The sequence below is a fragment of the Buteo buteo genome, chromosome 7 (assembly GCF_964188355.1).
Source record: "Buteo buteo chromosome 7, bButBut1.hap1.1, whole genome shotgun sequence".
Lineage (NCBI taxonomy): Eukaryota > Metazoa > Chordata > Aves > Accipitriformes > Accipitridae > Buteo > Buteo buteo.
In genome coordinates, this window is record NC_134177.1 from 30,971,735 (window position 1) to 30,986,544 (window position 14,810).

The following is a 14,810-nucleotide window of genomic DNA, read 5'->3' on the forward strand; positions in this document are numbered from 1 at the left end:
ATCAAACTGTTTCCCCCACACCATCCCCTTAATAAAGACGCTGCCTTGATAGATTTTCCTGTCATCATCATTTCCCCTCTAACAGCAGGGGGTTTCTGCTGCAACATCCATAGCCAATTTATTGGGTAGCTGCCTGTAACTTGCATCAGTGTAGGAGCTGAGCAGGGCATTCAGCTCCTGAGTTTGAGAAATACAGGGGAAAATGAGTTTAATTTGGAGCCCTCAGAAAGTAGATATCTAAGGAGATTTTAATAAGATTATTTGGTAACTAAACACTTCTTTCCTCCTAGGGATCTATTATTTAATCAGATATATGATAAGATGAGCGAGAATTCTGTAGCTAAAGGCATCTTTCTGGAGTGCTTGGAGCCATATATCTTAAGTGATAAGCTGATGGGGATCACAGCTCAAGTGATGAAAGACTTGCTGCTTCACTTCCAAGACAAGAACAGGTTGGAAAATTTGGAAGCCTGCATTGTACATATGGATGTCACCAGCTTAGACATACAGCAGGTGAGCTGTTGTACTGCATACTATATTGAGTTCTTTGAATAAATGACAACATCCCCTAGCGGCTGATGCAAACTTCTTGTTGCTTTTAAGCGCAGCATAGCCTGTGGAAAACACGGTGTCACCTTTCAACAGACAAGACTCATGTAATCCAAACCGTTCATGCCTTTTGGTCACTAATTTATAACAGAACTTAGCCCTGTGTCGCTGGGATCAAATTCAATGAATGTAGGAATTATTTAGTGTGGCTGTGTCCATCCTGTAACATGCATGCTCTATAAACATGTTTTGCTCCCCTAGTTTGTGTCGTGGCATAGGTTAATGTGTTGGAATGTGTTGGAAACTACTAGTCCATTGGGATTACTCTCATATTCATGATCAGTCTTTCCTGTTTTGAGTACTTTACCTAACATCAAAGGCTGCAGGGGCACAAAAAAATGGAGTTGTGTTTGTCAGTTTGGTGCCAGCCAGCCTGCTCTGCTCAGGTGCTTGCTCTTGCATGACAAAGTTAGTGGAGCAAGGAGGTGTTCCTGCTGGGTAGTCCTGTTTTCCTTGGTCAGTTTTTATTCTCACAGGAATGGCTTTCTATTCCAAGGAGGAAAATGCTTGGGAACTTGACAAAAATGATTTGCTAAGACCTGCCTTTTTCTTTTTCTTTTTTTTATTGTTCCTTAATCTCATTGCAGGTTATGAATGTTAGAATCTAGGCAGTTAGATTCCATGTTTGCTGCGTGAGCAGTAGGCTGGATACTGCCTTTGGGGATTTGGGGTCCTTGCAGAGACTAGTTCTGCAAGTGGAAATTCTCATTCTGCTTTAAATCATACTGTTGGATGATGCAAATGTAAGGACAGGGATTGTATTCGAGAGACTGGGGAATGAGAAAACTATGAATTAAGAGCAGCTGTATATCTACATTGTGCTTTGTTTGCCTTGCAGGTAGTTCTTCTATGCTGGGAAAATCATCTCTATGATGCCATGATCTATGTCTACAACAGTGGGATGAATGACTTCATTAGTCCCATGGAGGTAGGAAAGATGCTTAGTGCAGTGAGTTTTTACTTGTGTGTTCAGCACACAGTCTTTCTGAGAAACAGCATTTCAAACCCAATGCATTATCTTCTCATTCAGTGTGTATATATTTTTGTTATTTTTCATTTCAAGGGAGAAACCATGTATGATATATGCAGTTTATTTGACTAGATGCAGTAGAGGAAAAAAGTAATTTGTAATTACTGTGCTTTAGAACACAGATTTCCCTGCTGAGGTAGCAATGCTCTGCAAAGTTAGAGCAGGAAGTTTAGTCATGTTAATAAAATAAATATAAAACAAAAGCAGCAGAAGAGAATAACATGATGCCTTATGGTGATTGCATTGCAAAACTGTCTGCTAACAGCTTTGTTGCTGGTGGTGAGCCTAGCCTACATGGCATGATGTGCTGAGAAAGCATCAACTTTCTGCACAATGGGATTAATGGGGGTGTAGGTGTGAGAGGTTCTATGAACACCTCATGCTTTTTTTTCCTTCATACTGTTCTTCCTCTGCTGACACAATAGTATATTAATACTTATTAAAGAGTGGTAGAAACAAAGGGTGAACTTACCTGTGTACAGAGTTCAGAAAAAAGGCTAGAAACAGTCCTTGCATTGAGACAGGTTTTGTTCTTAGCACTTGGGTGTGATCTATCTACAGTAGCAAGCACAGGACTTGATGGAATGCTGTAACCGAAGGCCCTGTTGATAATGCTGCTGGTAATTCTGAAGATGTGCCTGATATACCAATTGCTCTTGAAGCCTATAGCTGTAATGTCAGGATGTTGCATTACAGAAGCACTGCTAGTATTTTCTCAGTAGCTCTGAAATAGAGAGCTGGGTCCATTTGAGTGTGAAAATCTTAAACTGCCCAATTTTTAGCAGTTATAATCTCATTTTATTTTTCTCAGGAAGGAGACTCTTGAGGTGTTCATGATTTTAAAAAGGACTTCTGGAAACCAAGCACTAGCTGTATGAGTACAAGTAACTTTTTCTGCTTTCTAGAGCTAAGTATTTAGATGAGTCCTCATTCTACATACCCAAACTAAAGGCTGTCTGGTGACCCTGCTATGCAGGATGAAGGTTTGCATAATCTCTGGTGGCAGAAGATTCAGGAACAGGAAGTGAGGCTGGTCAGTTATGCTCTGATTGTTACTTCTGGGACTACTGAACGTTGTTTTTTTTAGTGTGGCCTATGCTTAGGGTTAGATCTGATTGAATGAAGGCTGTTTTTTCATCCATCATAACATCAGCTGTGAAAAGCATCCTTTGCCACATCTTGGTGCCCTCTGTGCCTTTTAATTGTAAGACATGGTGAGAAAGCAGAGTTTCTGGGGGGAAGATGCCCCATTGGTGTCTGCTTTAAAACCACACAGATTCTTTGCTTTGAGCTTTTCCAGCTGCTTGAGCACTGCCTTCTTTCTTGTTACAGAAGCTGTTCAAAGTCATTGCTCCTCCACTGAATGCTGGGAAGTCTCTCACAGGTACAGAATTCTTTCCCTTTAAGGGTTTCTAGTTTTGATATTTGATGTTTTGAGTATCTCTGGTCACTTCCAACAGAGGGATGCAAAAAGGAAGTACACATTCAATATAAGGGTCTTGGAGAACAGAAAAGTCTTCTAGTACTATTTACTGTGTGTAAAGCTGCTCAGCTCACTGTGTGTCAAACTCTGCATGTGTGTCAGATGAGATGTTTTGCTAACAGCTGGGAAAAAGAGTTGTATCTCTATATGTTGTCTTGTGAAGAAAAGGTGACAAATAATTTTTGTTTTGTAGATGAGCAGGTGATAATGGGCAACAAGCTGCTTGTATATATAAGGTAAGGTCCCTTAGAAAGTGTGTGACATGTTCCCTAGTGGTGGCACCAGATTTTTAACTCACTATAGTTGCATGATCTTATAGTGTATGTCAAGGTCTGAGAGATTGTGTAAAATAGCAATGGCTGCTTTGTACACCTGACTTAGTTACAACAGCTTCTTGTTACACATCCTGTGAGTGGATTGGTAGGGTAAAGTTGGAGACTTAGAGCTCAAGTTACTGCTGATATGCCAAGACCATGTCTTTACCTTTAGAATTTGGTTAGAGTCAGTTTTTTGTCCTGTGTGTGACAGTGCTCCTTGAACAAGGACTCCATAGCCTGAAAAGCTATATTTTAGGCCCTTCTGCCGTGCCTTTTGGGATAGCTGTGCTCAGTTGCTGCTTACTGTGTGGCCTATCATTTGCAGGAGGTCATTCTGAGATTGGACGGTAGTGATTAATTAGTGAATTCCTCTTGCTGGAATTTATTCAAGATCATCAACATTAGATTCTGCATTATTCCTGCTTCCTAAAATGCAAGAGTAAAGATTTTTGTGAGAAATACGGAGTTTCCCTGTTACTTTTCTGCTGTGGAATTGTGTACCTCAGATGCAAATTTATGCAGTGCATTGGCTTATTGTGTATTAACAGCAGCGCTGTCTGCAATGCTTTCCTTCATGATTTACAAAATAAATTTGACTTGCTTTAAGAGCATCCTGAGAAGTAACTAAAAAAAATAAACTGTTCTCTTCAATCTGTTTAATGTCAGGACTTACTAAAAATTCCTTTCCCCTCCTTTTTTTACAGCTGCTGCTTGGCAGGCCGTGCATATCCATTGGGTGATATTCCTGAGGATCTGGTACCTTTAGTTAAAAATCAGGTGAGCAACCTTTCGGAAGGAAACTTTCCCATGTGAGGTTTTTAGAAGAAGCTGCGTATGTCTTATTTCATGGGTTTCTGATAGAAAACTATTATCAATCTGATAGCTGTATCCTTCTGATATGAGTATATACCACTGTAAATACCAAATAAATTTTTAAAGAATGAAATCAAACGGTTGTTGCATTCTGAACATTTAAATTTAATATTTTTCTTTCAACTGTAAATTGGGGTGTGGGAACATAGAGTTCTTAGTGGCACTAATTTTGATATTTTTTTTTCATTATTCTACCACAAAGTTACCAGAAATTTGTAGTGGTGTCTGCCTTCTAAACTTGACTATGATATGGGAGGATCCTCCCTGGTTTCAAATGCATGTTAGATGGGATTGACAGGAGTTGAAAGTGAGATAACATCAAAGAACATTAACTAAATATTGCTTCCTCTGTTTGGCTGTTGCTAAAACTTCAGTTTGTGTTGGAGTTTTCTTGCCTCAGATATTACACCTCTGGCCTCTGCACAGCAAAGTGTAAAGTTCAGCACAGTCATTTTCCATGATGAAGGTCCCATTTGATGCATTTCAGTCTTTGCCCTAGTATCCCATCACCATATCTTCACTTCTGAGGCTTATCCAGTCTCAGGTATTCAAGACATGCATGCATCTGTCCTCGAGGTGTAATTCCCATGTGCAGGGTGAATATATCTGCTCTGCCACTTAATCCAGATCATGTATCCACAGATACTTGGTGGATGAGGCGAAGTGTGCCATGGCTGCTGAGTTAGGTAGTACTAGGTAGAGTTCAGTAGGTAGAAATGTCTCTAGTAAGTAGCTCTTGGTTGCAGGTTTCTCTGAGGCTTTTTATTTTATGATCATAATTATATTAGTGTGTGTTCACGCTCATCTCTGCTCATCAAGACATTGTATTTGCTGAAGATGAATTTCCAGTCTTGTGATAACTGCAGGTATTCAGCTGAGGTCAAGAGGGCATTGTAATCAAGTGCTCCAAACTGCATCCTTGTACCCTTGGCTTGTAGGGTCAGCCAGCCATCTGTTTCAGTGGCGGCTGCTCCTCTGCCACTTCACTCAGTCATATGTGGGCAATTGTTTGCCAGAGCTACTTAATAGGTTAAGGGTGCTACAACACATCTCTCCTTAGGCTTATCTGAGGAACCCCTCTTGAGAGCCTCCTTTGGCAGGAAGGAGGTTCAGCGGGTCACAGAACTGGGAAAAGGTTTAACGTTAGATGTCTTTTGGTACTTGGAGAGAAAGGAGGATGCAGTCAGTTCTGAACTTAAACTCCTGTATCCTAGCATTTGATTCCAGTTTATGTGATTCCAGGTTTTTGTATGGGGATTTTTGGGTTGGCCTACAGCTTACATTCCTGTTGTCCCTAATGTCTATGACTGTATCTGAGGTTTGGAGCTGAGGTGAATCTGTGATGGCTGTGAAGTCTGTGATTCAAGCTGTTTGACAACTCCTTCCCATATATCCTTATTAATGCCTTCTGCCCACAGCACTGAAGGGAAGAGGCTTTCCCAAAAGACACTTCCACAGTGATGGTGTTTGGAAAGACGATTTCCCTTTTCTTGTAGTGCCACTTTGAGACAACTTGAAAGGTAGCTAGTTTCTTCCTTCTCTTGAGAAAAGGCATAAAGCAACCCATGGCTTGACATTTTCCAGTCTTGTGGTGACTGTTAAGATCATCTGCTTTGTCAGTCTGTTCTAGCTCTGGTTAGGAAGCTACATTCTTCATCCACACATCTTGGCCATCCTTAGTTTGGGAGAGTTGGCCTGTGTCCAGCCATTCTGCTTATATGGCAGGATCTTAGTTGCTTCAGAAAAGCCTATACCTATGTTTATAGGCTCTGAAGCTGCTTGTTTTACACCCTGTAGGCTGAGCACAGGCTGACTATCCGTCTCTTGTTCTTTTGTTGTTCTGCCTAGTCCCTCTAGTAAAAGCTGTGACCTAACATCCAAATCATCTTCCCAGGGCACCTAAGGAACAGCAGCTGATGCCTTAAGGCTTCTGTGTGCTGCTATTATCCTGTGACAATGCAGGGTTATCCTACTGTCCTCCTTTAGGACAAGGTTTGATTCTTGAGCTGCATCTCTTCATGTTGTTCTTTGCTGCACTGTTCAGCAGACCATCTTTGGCTGACCAGATTTATCACACTGTTCCGAGTCTGCAACAGTAGCTTTCGTGTTGTGAGAAATAACCTTTTCCATCTGGATTGCCCAAGAGATTGGCAGGTTGTTTCAAGGCAACAAGTACTATTACATATGCCTTATGTATTTGTTCAGGACAAGTGTAAGCATGTTCTTAATGGTTTCATCACCGGGAGAGAGTACCTAGCTAAAATCACAGTGAACTTATGCTAAAAGTATGACTAGACATACAGGTTACATGTCATGAAAGCTGGCTTGGTCACTGCCAAGTAAATCTCCTTTCCTTATTCATTATTTCCACCAGAGTCATCAAGGTGACTATTTCTTTCTTTTTAAGCTGTGTCTGAAGCTTGGCCTAAGGGAAAGCTTAACTCCTTTGAAGTCATCTCTGACAATTTAACAGAGGATGCTCCTGATCATCTTTTTGTGCTCATAAAACTCTTTCCTGAGTTTCTGGCCAGTTTTACTGCAAACATTTTTTGGGGCTCTCTAATGTTTCGCTTTAGTTTCAGGGTTTCAGTAAGAGGAGGTGCTTTCTGGTTTGCACTTTCTCTTTGCAGTGCAATGGAATATGGAACAGATATTCTTTGGTTGTGGGGTGGGTTTTTTTGGTGTGGTGGGTTTTTTTGTTTGGGATTTTTTTTTGGTTTTTTTGGTTTTTTTTGCTAATCCAGAGTTGTAGCTATATGTGTGTGGTAGCTCAGGGTTACTGCAAACACATTCCTCACAGGGTGTGCAAACGAGTCTGGTCCCCTTTGCTGAATCAAGCACTAGGCTGTTGCCCTCTCCCATGGTCCTTATCAAGTTGTCCCTTGCACAAAGTAATGCTGGCACAGCAACAGACTGTGGCTCAGGATCTGAGGGGAAGTGGCACCCAACCAGCAGCAGTAGCTCTAGGGAGGAGCCAACAACCTCTGCTTTTTATGACCTTTGATAGTGTTCCTGAGAACTTGGCTTAAGTAACACCTTTCTGTCTGCATACTTGAATCCACTCTAGCTACAGTCTGGGGTTTTTTTGTTGGTTTGTTTTCTTGAGAGTTCCTAGCTGACGGGTGGGTATCAGGTTCAAGGAAGCCAATGGGGAAGGTTGTAGGTCTGAAAGTCAAGCTGCTAATTCCTCCTGGCTTCACCGCCACTGTGGTGACAAGAAAATTAACTCAGAAAAGGAGTAAATGAGGGAACGTGGCATTTCCTGAGGATGGCTGGGAGAGTGTATTGCCTGTCAGTTCTCCATGGGATCCCAGTATGTATCTGAATACATACTCACGAGCACTAGCCAGTCTGCAGCAGTCTGCTCTCTTTTTGCTGGTAGCCAGATCTGCTGTGAGCATGTTTGAGACAACTGGAGCTGTCACTGCCCTGTTTGTTCCCTGGGAGGATCTGGACACCTCTGTCAGTGGTTCAATAAAGGGAGTTGCCTTCAGTTTGAAAGATATCCTCAAATTTCAGGAACTAGAAAGTCAGTGGAAGAGATGGAGAGTTGAATAGCACCTAAGTCAGTCTTTGCAGCGCCAAAAGCTTTGTGGCTTAAAGTGAGGGAGCAGACTGACTAGCTCTTCCCAAGAGAACTGCTGACAAGGAGAGGAGCTGTGCCCTGGTTAAGGAGGAGTTGCACAGCTTCTGAGGAGAGCTGCTGAGAAGGGGAGGGAGTTACGTAATTTCATATGCTTTGGTCTGCAAGTATAAGCCTTAATTTTTGCTTGATCTTAAATTTTGCTTGATCTTAAATTTGTTGGTGAGTCTAAGGAGGGGGAATTTTTTTCCTACTAACAAGCAGCAGAAAACATCATTCAGGTAAGAACACTGATGGACTTCTAAGGTGCTTTAAAGCTTAGTGCAAAGCAGATAACAATGCTGCTTTCCCATGTGCTTGTGCTATCAGTTATATGAAATCCATGGGAATCTGCTGTGTTTGTTTGAATTTTCATTACAGGTCTTTGAATTTCTCATCCGGCTGCATTCAGCTGAGGGATCTGTGGATGAAGAGGTCTACCCCTATGTTCGTACCTTGCTACACTTCGACACTCGGGAATTCCTTAATGTTCTTGCTCTGGTAAGAGACTGCTGATCTCCTCCAAGAGAAAAATGCAAGGCAGGTTCTTCCATCATCTGTGTCATGGTTGCATGATCTGTAAGATTCCTGTTAAAAAGTTAATGCTTTAGCTAAACCAGTAGTTACTGGCTTGATGCAGGAACAGTTTTGTTGTGCGTTCTGTAAGATATCAGAGGAGACCATAATAGTCCTTTATGTCCCTAAATATAAAATGATGAAAGTGACATTATGCAGTGAAGACTCTGGTAACAGAGGCCATCTTTAAAGCACAGATAAAACAAGAATAATGTATTTGTAAAGAGTGTTTTAGTACCTACATCCTTCTCCTGCATAAAGAGTCATCTTCCTTTCTAAATTTCTTTAATTTCCTCTGTCTATTTGGACCTGTTACTTTTACCTGAATGTGTAAGAATCATTTTGGTAATTACAAAAGAGCAAATTGTATCTTGGAACCTGCTGCTTAGGTGATAAGCACAGAAAGGCCTTAAAAGCATTGTCAGCTTTGTGATTTTGTGTTTGCTTGTATTTCTGGGGTTGGCAGTGGAGAGCATTCTTCTCAAGGTGTCAGTGTTTTGCCTCATGCAGACTTTTGAAGACTTTAAGAATGACAAACAAGCTGTGGAATATCAACAGAGAATTGTGGACATACTTCTGAAAGTGAGTATGCCTAAAAATTAACCTTTATTTACATCTGATTATATACCAACACTGTGCAGTAAAGCCTGTAATTCGGATGAGATCTTTCTAGTCCTGCCCTGGATGACATCTCAGAGAAGGTGGTGGGCTGGAGCATGGATTCACCTCAGCCAAGGCTGTCAGTTGGATATTTGGAAGTGATGCTTCATGCACATTAAATATGGTGATACAGAGATCTCCTTTACTGTCTGTGATTTCACCTGGGTCGTACTTTGTGGTCAAATGTCTCCTGTCTGCTCTGTTAAGTTTATTTTTATCTGCTTCTCGTTGATTCCACTCCCTGATTCCTTCTGAGCAGGAAATCCCAGGAATCCTGTGCTTGGCAGGATGCCAATGCTCTTCTGATAAAACCCTGCTCCTTGTATCTGTAAATGCTGTGTTTGGGATGTAACATGTCCAGAATGACAGGCCTATCTTTAGTAAATGGGAGAGAAGAGGAATGTCAGAGTTATCAGCCTGGTGCTCTAGAAATCACTTGTCATCTGCAGCCTGTGTTCCTTAACAATGGATGTTCTCATTAAAAGCCATTGCTGCCAAATACCGTTTGCTTTCCCCTTCAGAGCTGTCAGCATTAATAATGAGTAACTCCACTTGGAAGCTGTTTATGTATAAACATATCATAAGTAGCGTTTCCCTGTCACTGTCATCATTGATAGAAGACAGCAAGGGCACCAGTGAGTGAATTCAGTTACAGCGCTGCTGCAGTAGGCTGTGTTGGAGAGGCTGAGATAATGCCACTGTGGGAGAACTTCTGTGATCTTGTCTGAGTAGGATGTTGGTGTAAGGATGTTAGCCCTGTGTTACCTTAGACCATGCTTTTTTGTGTCTTTAGCTGCTGTAAGCAGGAGGTGGCACACTGCAGCTGTGTTCTGGAGCTACTGTGGAATGTGTTCCTGTGGCACAGCATAGGCTGGATGGAGCTGTTTACAGCCTTACTCTGTGCTGCTGGCCACGTAGCAAATGTCCGCTACAACAGAATTCAACCCTGCTCTTGGAGGGGAAACGGAGGGCAATTGTGAAAAGTGTTGCAGGATTAAATGCATCTGCAGGCAAACAATTTGGTGTTATGAGAACTGTTAGTCCCTTGGTCTGGAATCTGCTCTTGTTTTGGATAAAAATAAAAAAAATCTTGGAACTTTTAAATTAAATTTATCATTGGCAAAAAAACCCCACCAAACACTTAGGAAATAGGCGTGCCTTTAAAATAGCTTGGTCAACACAGATGTTCTAATGCTGATCTAAACTTTGCCACATATATCATCTTTCAGAAAGTCCCCATGGTTGGCCTGTAAGCCTCTGTCAGGTTGCTCTGTTTCAGAGGTACGGTATTCTCACATTCACGTGGACTGACAAGGGCCCAGCTTGTGAAAAACAAAGCCAAAATGAATAAAACACTTCTATTGTTTTAGTGACCCATATTTTTAATGCTATTAGCTAATACCATTCTGAATAGGCTTCTGTATGAAATAGCCTTTTTAAACAGAAAATGAAGATTAAAAAAGAATGATAGCATTAGCTGATGCTTCAAGAAGAGCTCTACTTGATTCCTTAGTGTGTCTTACCTGTCTGCCTCCACTTCTGTAAGATAACCATTAGCATCTCATGGGGATCTGGAACTCTGGGTCACTTTAAGAAATCAGTTGTATCTCCCAAGCTTAGACTGAATGAGGTTATAAACTGTGAGATGCCTCATGTCTAGGCTTTGCTGGAGCAATTTTTAGATGTTGACTGACAGAGTTGTTCAGGTGATGGATTTCCTCCCAACTAAACCCACTGCTCTTAGAGGGGAACTCTTCAAACGGGCATTTCACTTTCCCTTAGTGTTTAGGATTTTTTTAGAAGCATGAGACACCAAGTCAGGACACATCAGGCTCATTTTTTATATGCCAGACAGGTGACAAGCACTTTTCAGGTTTGAAATCCCTTTTGTAGTGACTCTTAGATATTCTGGTTTTCTGTAATTTCAAGTCAAGTCAGCACAGCTACAAGTTTCTGATAATATTCATAGATTAACAGCTAATTTAATGTAAGAAAAGAAACTTTTCCCCAAACCTATGGTTGTTTCTTAGTCATTTGATCAGTTCTTCTGCATACCACAATTGAAGTGGTGAGTGCCTGGGACTTGAAGTCAAATATATTTTTTTTTCTCCTATAATAATCTTCTTTTTTCCTCATGTGACAACATTTCCCTGCTCAGAAGCTCTGTTACAAGTCCAGTGATCAGCACAGACTACAGAGATGGAGATAAATGTGGGTGGAGCCCTTTCACACCCAAAAATCAGGGACATGCAAGAGTACTTCCCTTGAGTATACAGCAGGGGGAGGTTGAGCCTCTTCAGCTTTAGGACAGAGGTGGTTTAGCAAGGACACATCCACTGTCTGTGTCTTCAGGTGACACAGTGAAATGCCATGGAAGGTGGCTTATATTTTGACCTTCAGGATGGACTAACAACAGAAGATTAGGTAGATGTCTAGGGTAGGAGGAGACATGATGGCTGTACAGGGATTTCTTGTTGCAGTGTCCTGATTGCTTTCCCAAAGGCAGCTGCAGAATCAGCCACTTGCATTTTTATTTTTCCTTTTCTCTCTAATGCTTCTCAGGTCATGGTAGAGAATTCTGACTTCACTCCATCACAGGTTGGCTGTCTCTTTACCTTCCTTGCCCGTCAGCTTGCCAAGCCTAACAACACGTTGTTTGTGAACAGGACACTTTTTGACCAGGCAAGTATTCCTTTGTGAGGGGTGGAAAAAATTCCAGACAGGGTGCAGCACTGCAGAAAGCGTGGCTAAGTGCTCTAGACTGAAGCAATTCTGGAAGTACTAGTGCATTATAGAACAGGTAGCATCTTGCTGGGACATTGCCGTGGTTTCAAAGAAGCAGAGTAGGAGAGACTACAGAAGCACAGTAAGCTCCATATTGCAGCTTGCCTGCTGGAATTATGTGAGAAATAGGGTCAGGTCCAAGGAGATGGAACAGCCTCTGCTCTTCTCCATGGAATGGCAGATTCCTGTGGTCACTAGTGTGTCAGGAGAGGGAAAGCAAAGGCCCATAAGGGCAGGAACAAAGCTGTTTAAGCCCCAGTGAGCGTTTTGGTGGCTCTATTGTCACTTGTTATGCATATGAAGATGCCAAGGTAAGGAGATAAGGGGTGCCAACTAAAATTACATTAGCGAGCTTATAAAGCATGTATATGTAGCTGGTAATTTCTAGTTCATGTGGCCACTATCCTTCTTTGCTATTTGAAATAGGCTGATATGCACCAATGCATGCCTGAAGCTTGCATAGGTTAAGTTTATATCCCAGCTTAGGTCCCAGAAATTCCTGGGACTGAGGAGGAGGCTTCAATGGCTACAGCAGTTGTGCTTTGATGATAATATGGATATATGGACACTAATAAAAATTAGTTAGAAAATATATGTCCTTTGTCATAATTTAAGGTCAAAGAACTCTGTGGAGACTAAATGGATTTGCATTAAACGCTTTAATTACTGATATGAATTACACAATTTCCTGGCTTTCTGGAAGAGATGGCACAGTCCAGGAGAGAAGTCGAGAGAGTCAGCGTAGTGGTTCCAGTTGTTTGGTGTGTAGTCCAAGGCAAAGCCATGGGGTCCCCTGAGTTATTCTATATTTCCTGGGTTCCCCAAAGCTTGGTTCTAGATCCTGGTGCGGAATTATGGGTTTCCCTCCCTGGAGTCCTTCAGCAGTTCCTGGTTACTCCAGTATTCTTAAGTGTCCTCAGTTATAGGACTGTAGTAGAGAGAGTACCTCAGAGATGAATAGTACATTGAAATTGCACTGTTGTGTTTTGATTTGTTGTTGCCATTATTGGTGCTCACAATCTGCTTGTTAGTTTTATGCTAACAGCTATGCTTACTAGGCCTAGCTCATGCTAACTTCTACACCTGTGCGCAGGTCCTCGAATTTCTGTGCAGTCCGGATGATGACTCCCGCCATTCAGAAAGGCAACAGGTAATAGCCTTCAAGGGAACGTTTCTTTAAGCACCAGGTATGACCAGACTGTAGAGAGGAGTTTGGCCTCATTGGGAATGGGTGTCGGCTGAAGGTCATATACCAAAGCAGACAGCTAGCATAGGAATGGTGGCCAGAATGGAAGAATTGGGCAGTGCTGTACACAGCAGGAGTGAAGGAGGATCCTACCCCAGCATTGCTTGCAGGAGAGGATTGACAGCAGTAAGAACAGAAGCAGGAAAAGTCCTGGATAAGCGCATGACCTTCATAGTTAATGGACAATCAATTAAAAAAATCTGTAAAATAAGCTCTGTGTTAATACAAACTTTAATGGAGCAGGAGCAGTGTACTGTTAATGGCACTGGCTGTGCAGCTGCTACTGCAGTATAAATAATTGGTCTCCAATATCTGCAGGTCCTTTTAGAATTGCTCCAGGCAGGAGGGATAGTACAGTTTGAAGAGAGCCGTCTTATCCAAATGGCAGAAAAAGCTGAATTGTAAGTTGCTGTGTGTGATATATAAATACTGCCTTTAAATCTTGTTTATGATATTTAAATACTGCCTTTAAATTTCCTCCACATTTCTTGTTCCTGCTTTGCAGCTGTGTTTGGGATTATCTTCCCTATGCATTCACAGAAGCTTCGTTTAATATCTTCATATTTAGTCCCAGTCTTTCTCTCTTACCCCCACTGGGTGTTCTTACAGAAAGCATTGTTAAGAGGGGGTAGAGCTGTGGAAACCCTTCAGCATGAAACCCTGTGGGGCTTGATGAGTTTTGGCACTTCTTATCCTAGAGCCCAGGGTTTGTTCAAAGGTATAGTTGTATATTTGAATGCTCTACCACTGACAGATGGAGATGACTTGTTGGGGTGAGACCCACAGGTGGATTTAAAAGCATGAAGGGGTCTGGAGCCACCCCCATGGTACTCATTTTAGAATTGAGTAGGAGACACAAACACAGTGTCTGGAAAGGCTAAAAATTTCTACTATCTCCTTTCAATGCTTTACGCTTCCAGAAAGAGCCTGTCATGCCTGAACAGAGCCAACCAAGGAGGGCATCTTCATCCAAGTCTTGAACCTGGATGTTAAATGAATTAATCCACCACACTACAAAGGACCAGAGGGATAGAAGTGCAGTGGTGGGATATGCCATGCCTGTTTCTCTGCTTGTCATAGAAGGAGTTACTCAACCAAATTTTTCGAACTCAAGAAATGCATTTTTTTTCTCCTTGCTTCAGAGAGTTTGACTGCCAGAATGACCAGCTCAGCCACTTCCATCAGAGCTAAAAGACCTATGATGTAATGTTATTTAGCAGACTTCTCATTTGTTCTGCCTCAGTTGCATCCGTTTTTATCTAAGTCTCAAAATATTTAAAGTGTTTATTAAAATTTGAAGGTAGGAAGCTGTGTCATAACATTATTGAGTCATGTTCAGTGTATTTCTTCAAATTAGTATTGTGGATTGGCATAGCTTAGAGTTGAGTGTGTTAGGGAAATCAGGAAGATGATCTATGAGCAGCAGAACCTCTGAAACCTGATTTCTTTAAGGATTTTTGTCCTCCGTCCCTTACCTCTCACCTTAGTAACTCTTGTTTTCTCTGTTTTGTATGATAACCTCCCCAAAAGAGCGAGGTTGATAGGTTGATACCAAATGGCATATGTAAACTGGAGCCACCCAATCTGCGTGCTGAAAACCTTAATGTAAG

General features: G+C 41.7%; 1 protein-coding gene across 4 annotated transcripts in view; it reads left to right on the plus strand.

The window, feature by feature from the left end:
• Positions 1 to 14,810, plus strand: part of VPS8 (VPS8 subunit of CORVET complex) — an 85,072-nt gene that overhangs the window by 31,516 nt on the left and 38,746 nt on the right. For all 4 annotated transcript variants that reach the window (XM_075032169.1, XM_075032171.1, XM_075032170.1 and 1 more), the window contains exons 21-30: positions 291 to 513; positions 1,448 to 1,537; positions 2,972 to 3,023; positions 3,316 to 3,358; positions 4,144 to 4,216; positions 8,316 to 8,435; positions 9,021 to 9,092; positions 11,733 to 11,852; positions 13,048 to 13,104; positions 13,519 to 13,601. In XM_075032169.1, the coding sequence (XP_074888270.1) occupies positions 291 to 513; positions 1,448 to 1,537; positions 2,972 to 3,023; positions 3,316 to 3,358; positions 4,144 to 4,216; positions 8,316 to 8,435; positions 9,021 to 9,092; positions 11,733 to 11,852; positions 13,048 to 13,104; positions 13,519 to 13,601 (933 nt within the window). The remainder of the gene's footprint in view (positions 1 to 290; positions 514 to 1,447; positions 1,538 to 2,971; positions 3,024 to 3,315; positions 3,359 to 4,143; positions 4,217 to 8,315; positions 8,436 to 9,020; positions 9,093 to 11,732; positions 11,853 to 13,047; positions 13,105 to 13,518; positions 13,602 to 14,810) is intronic.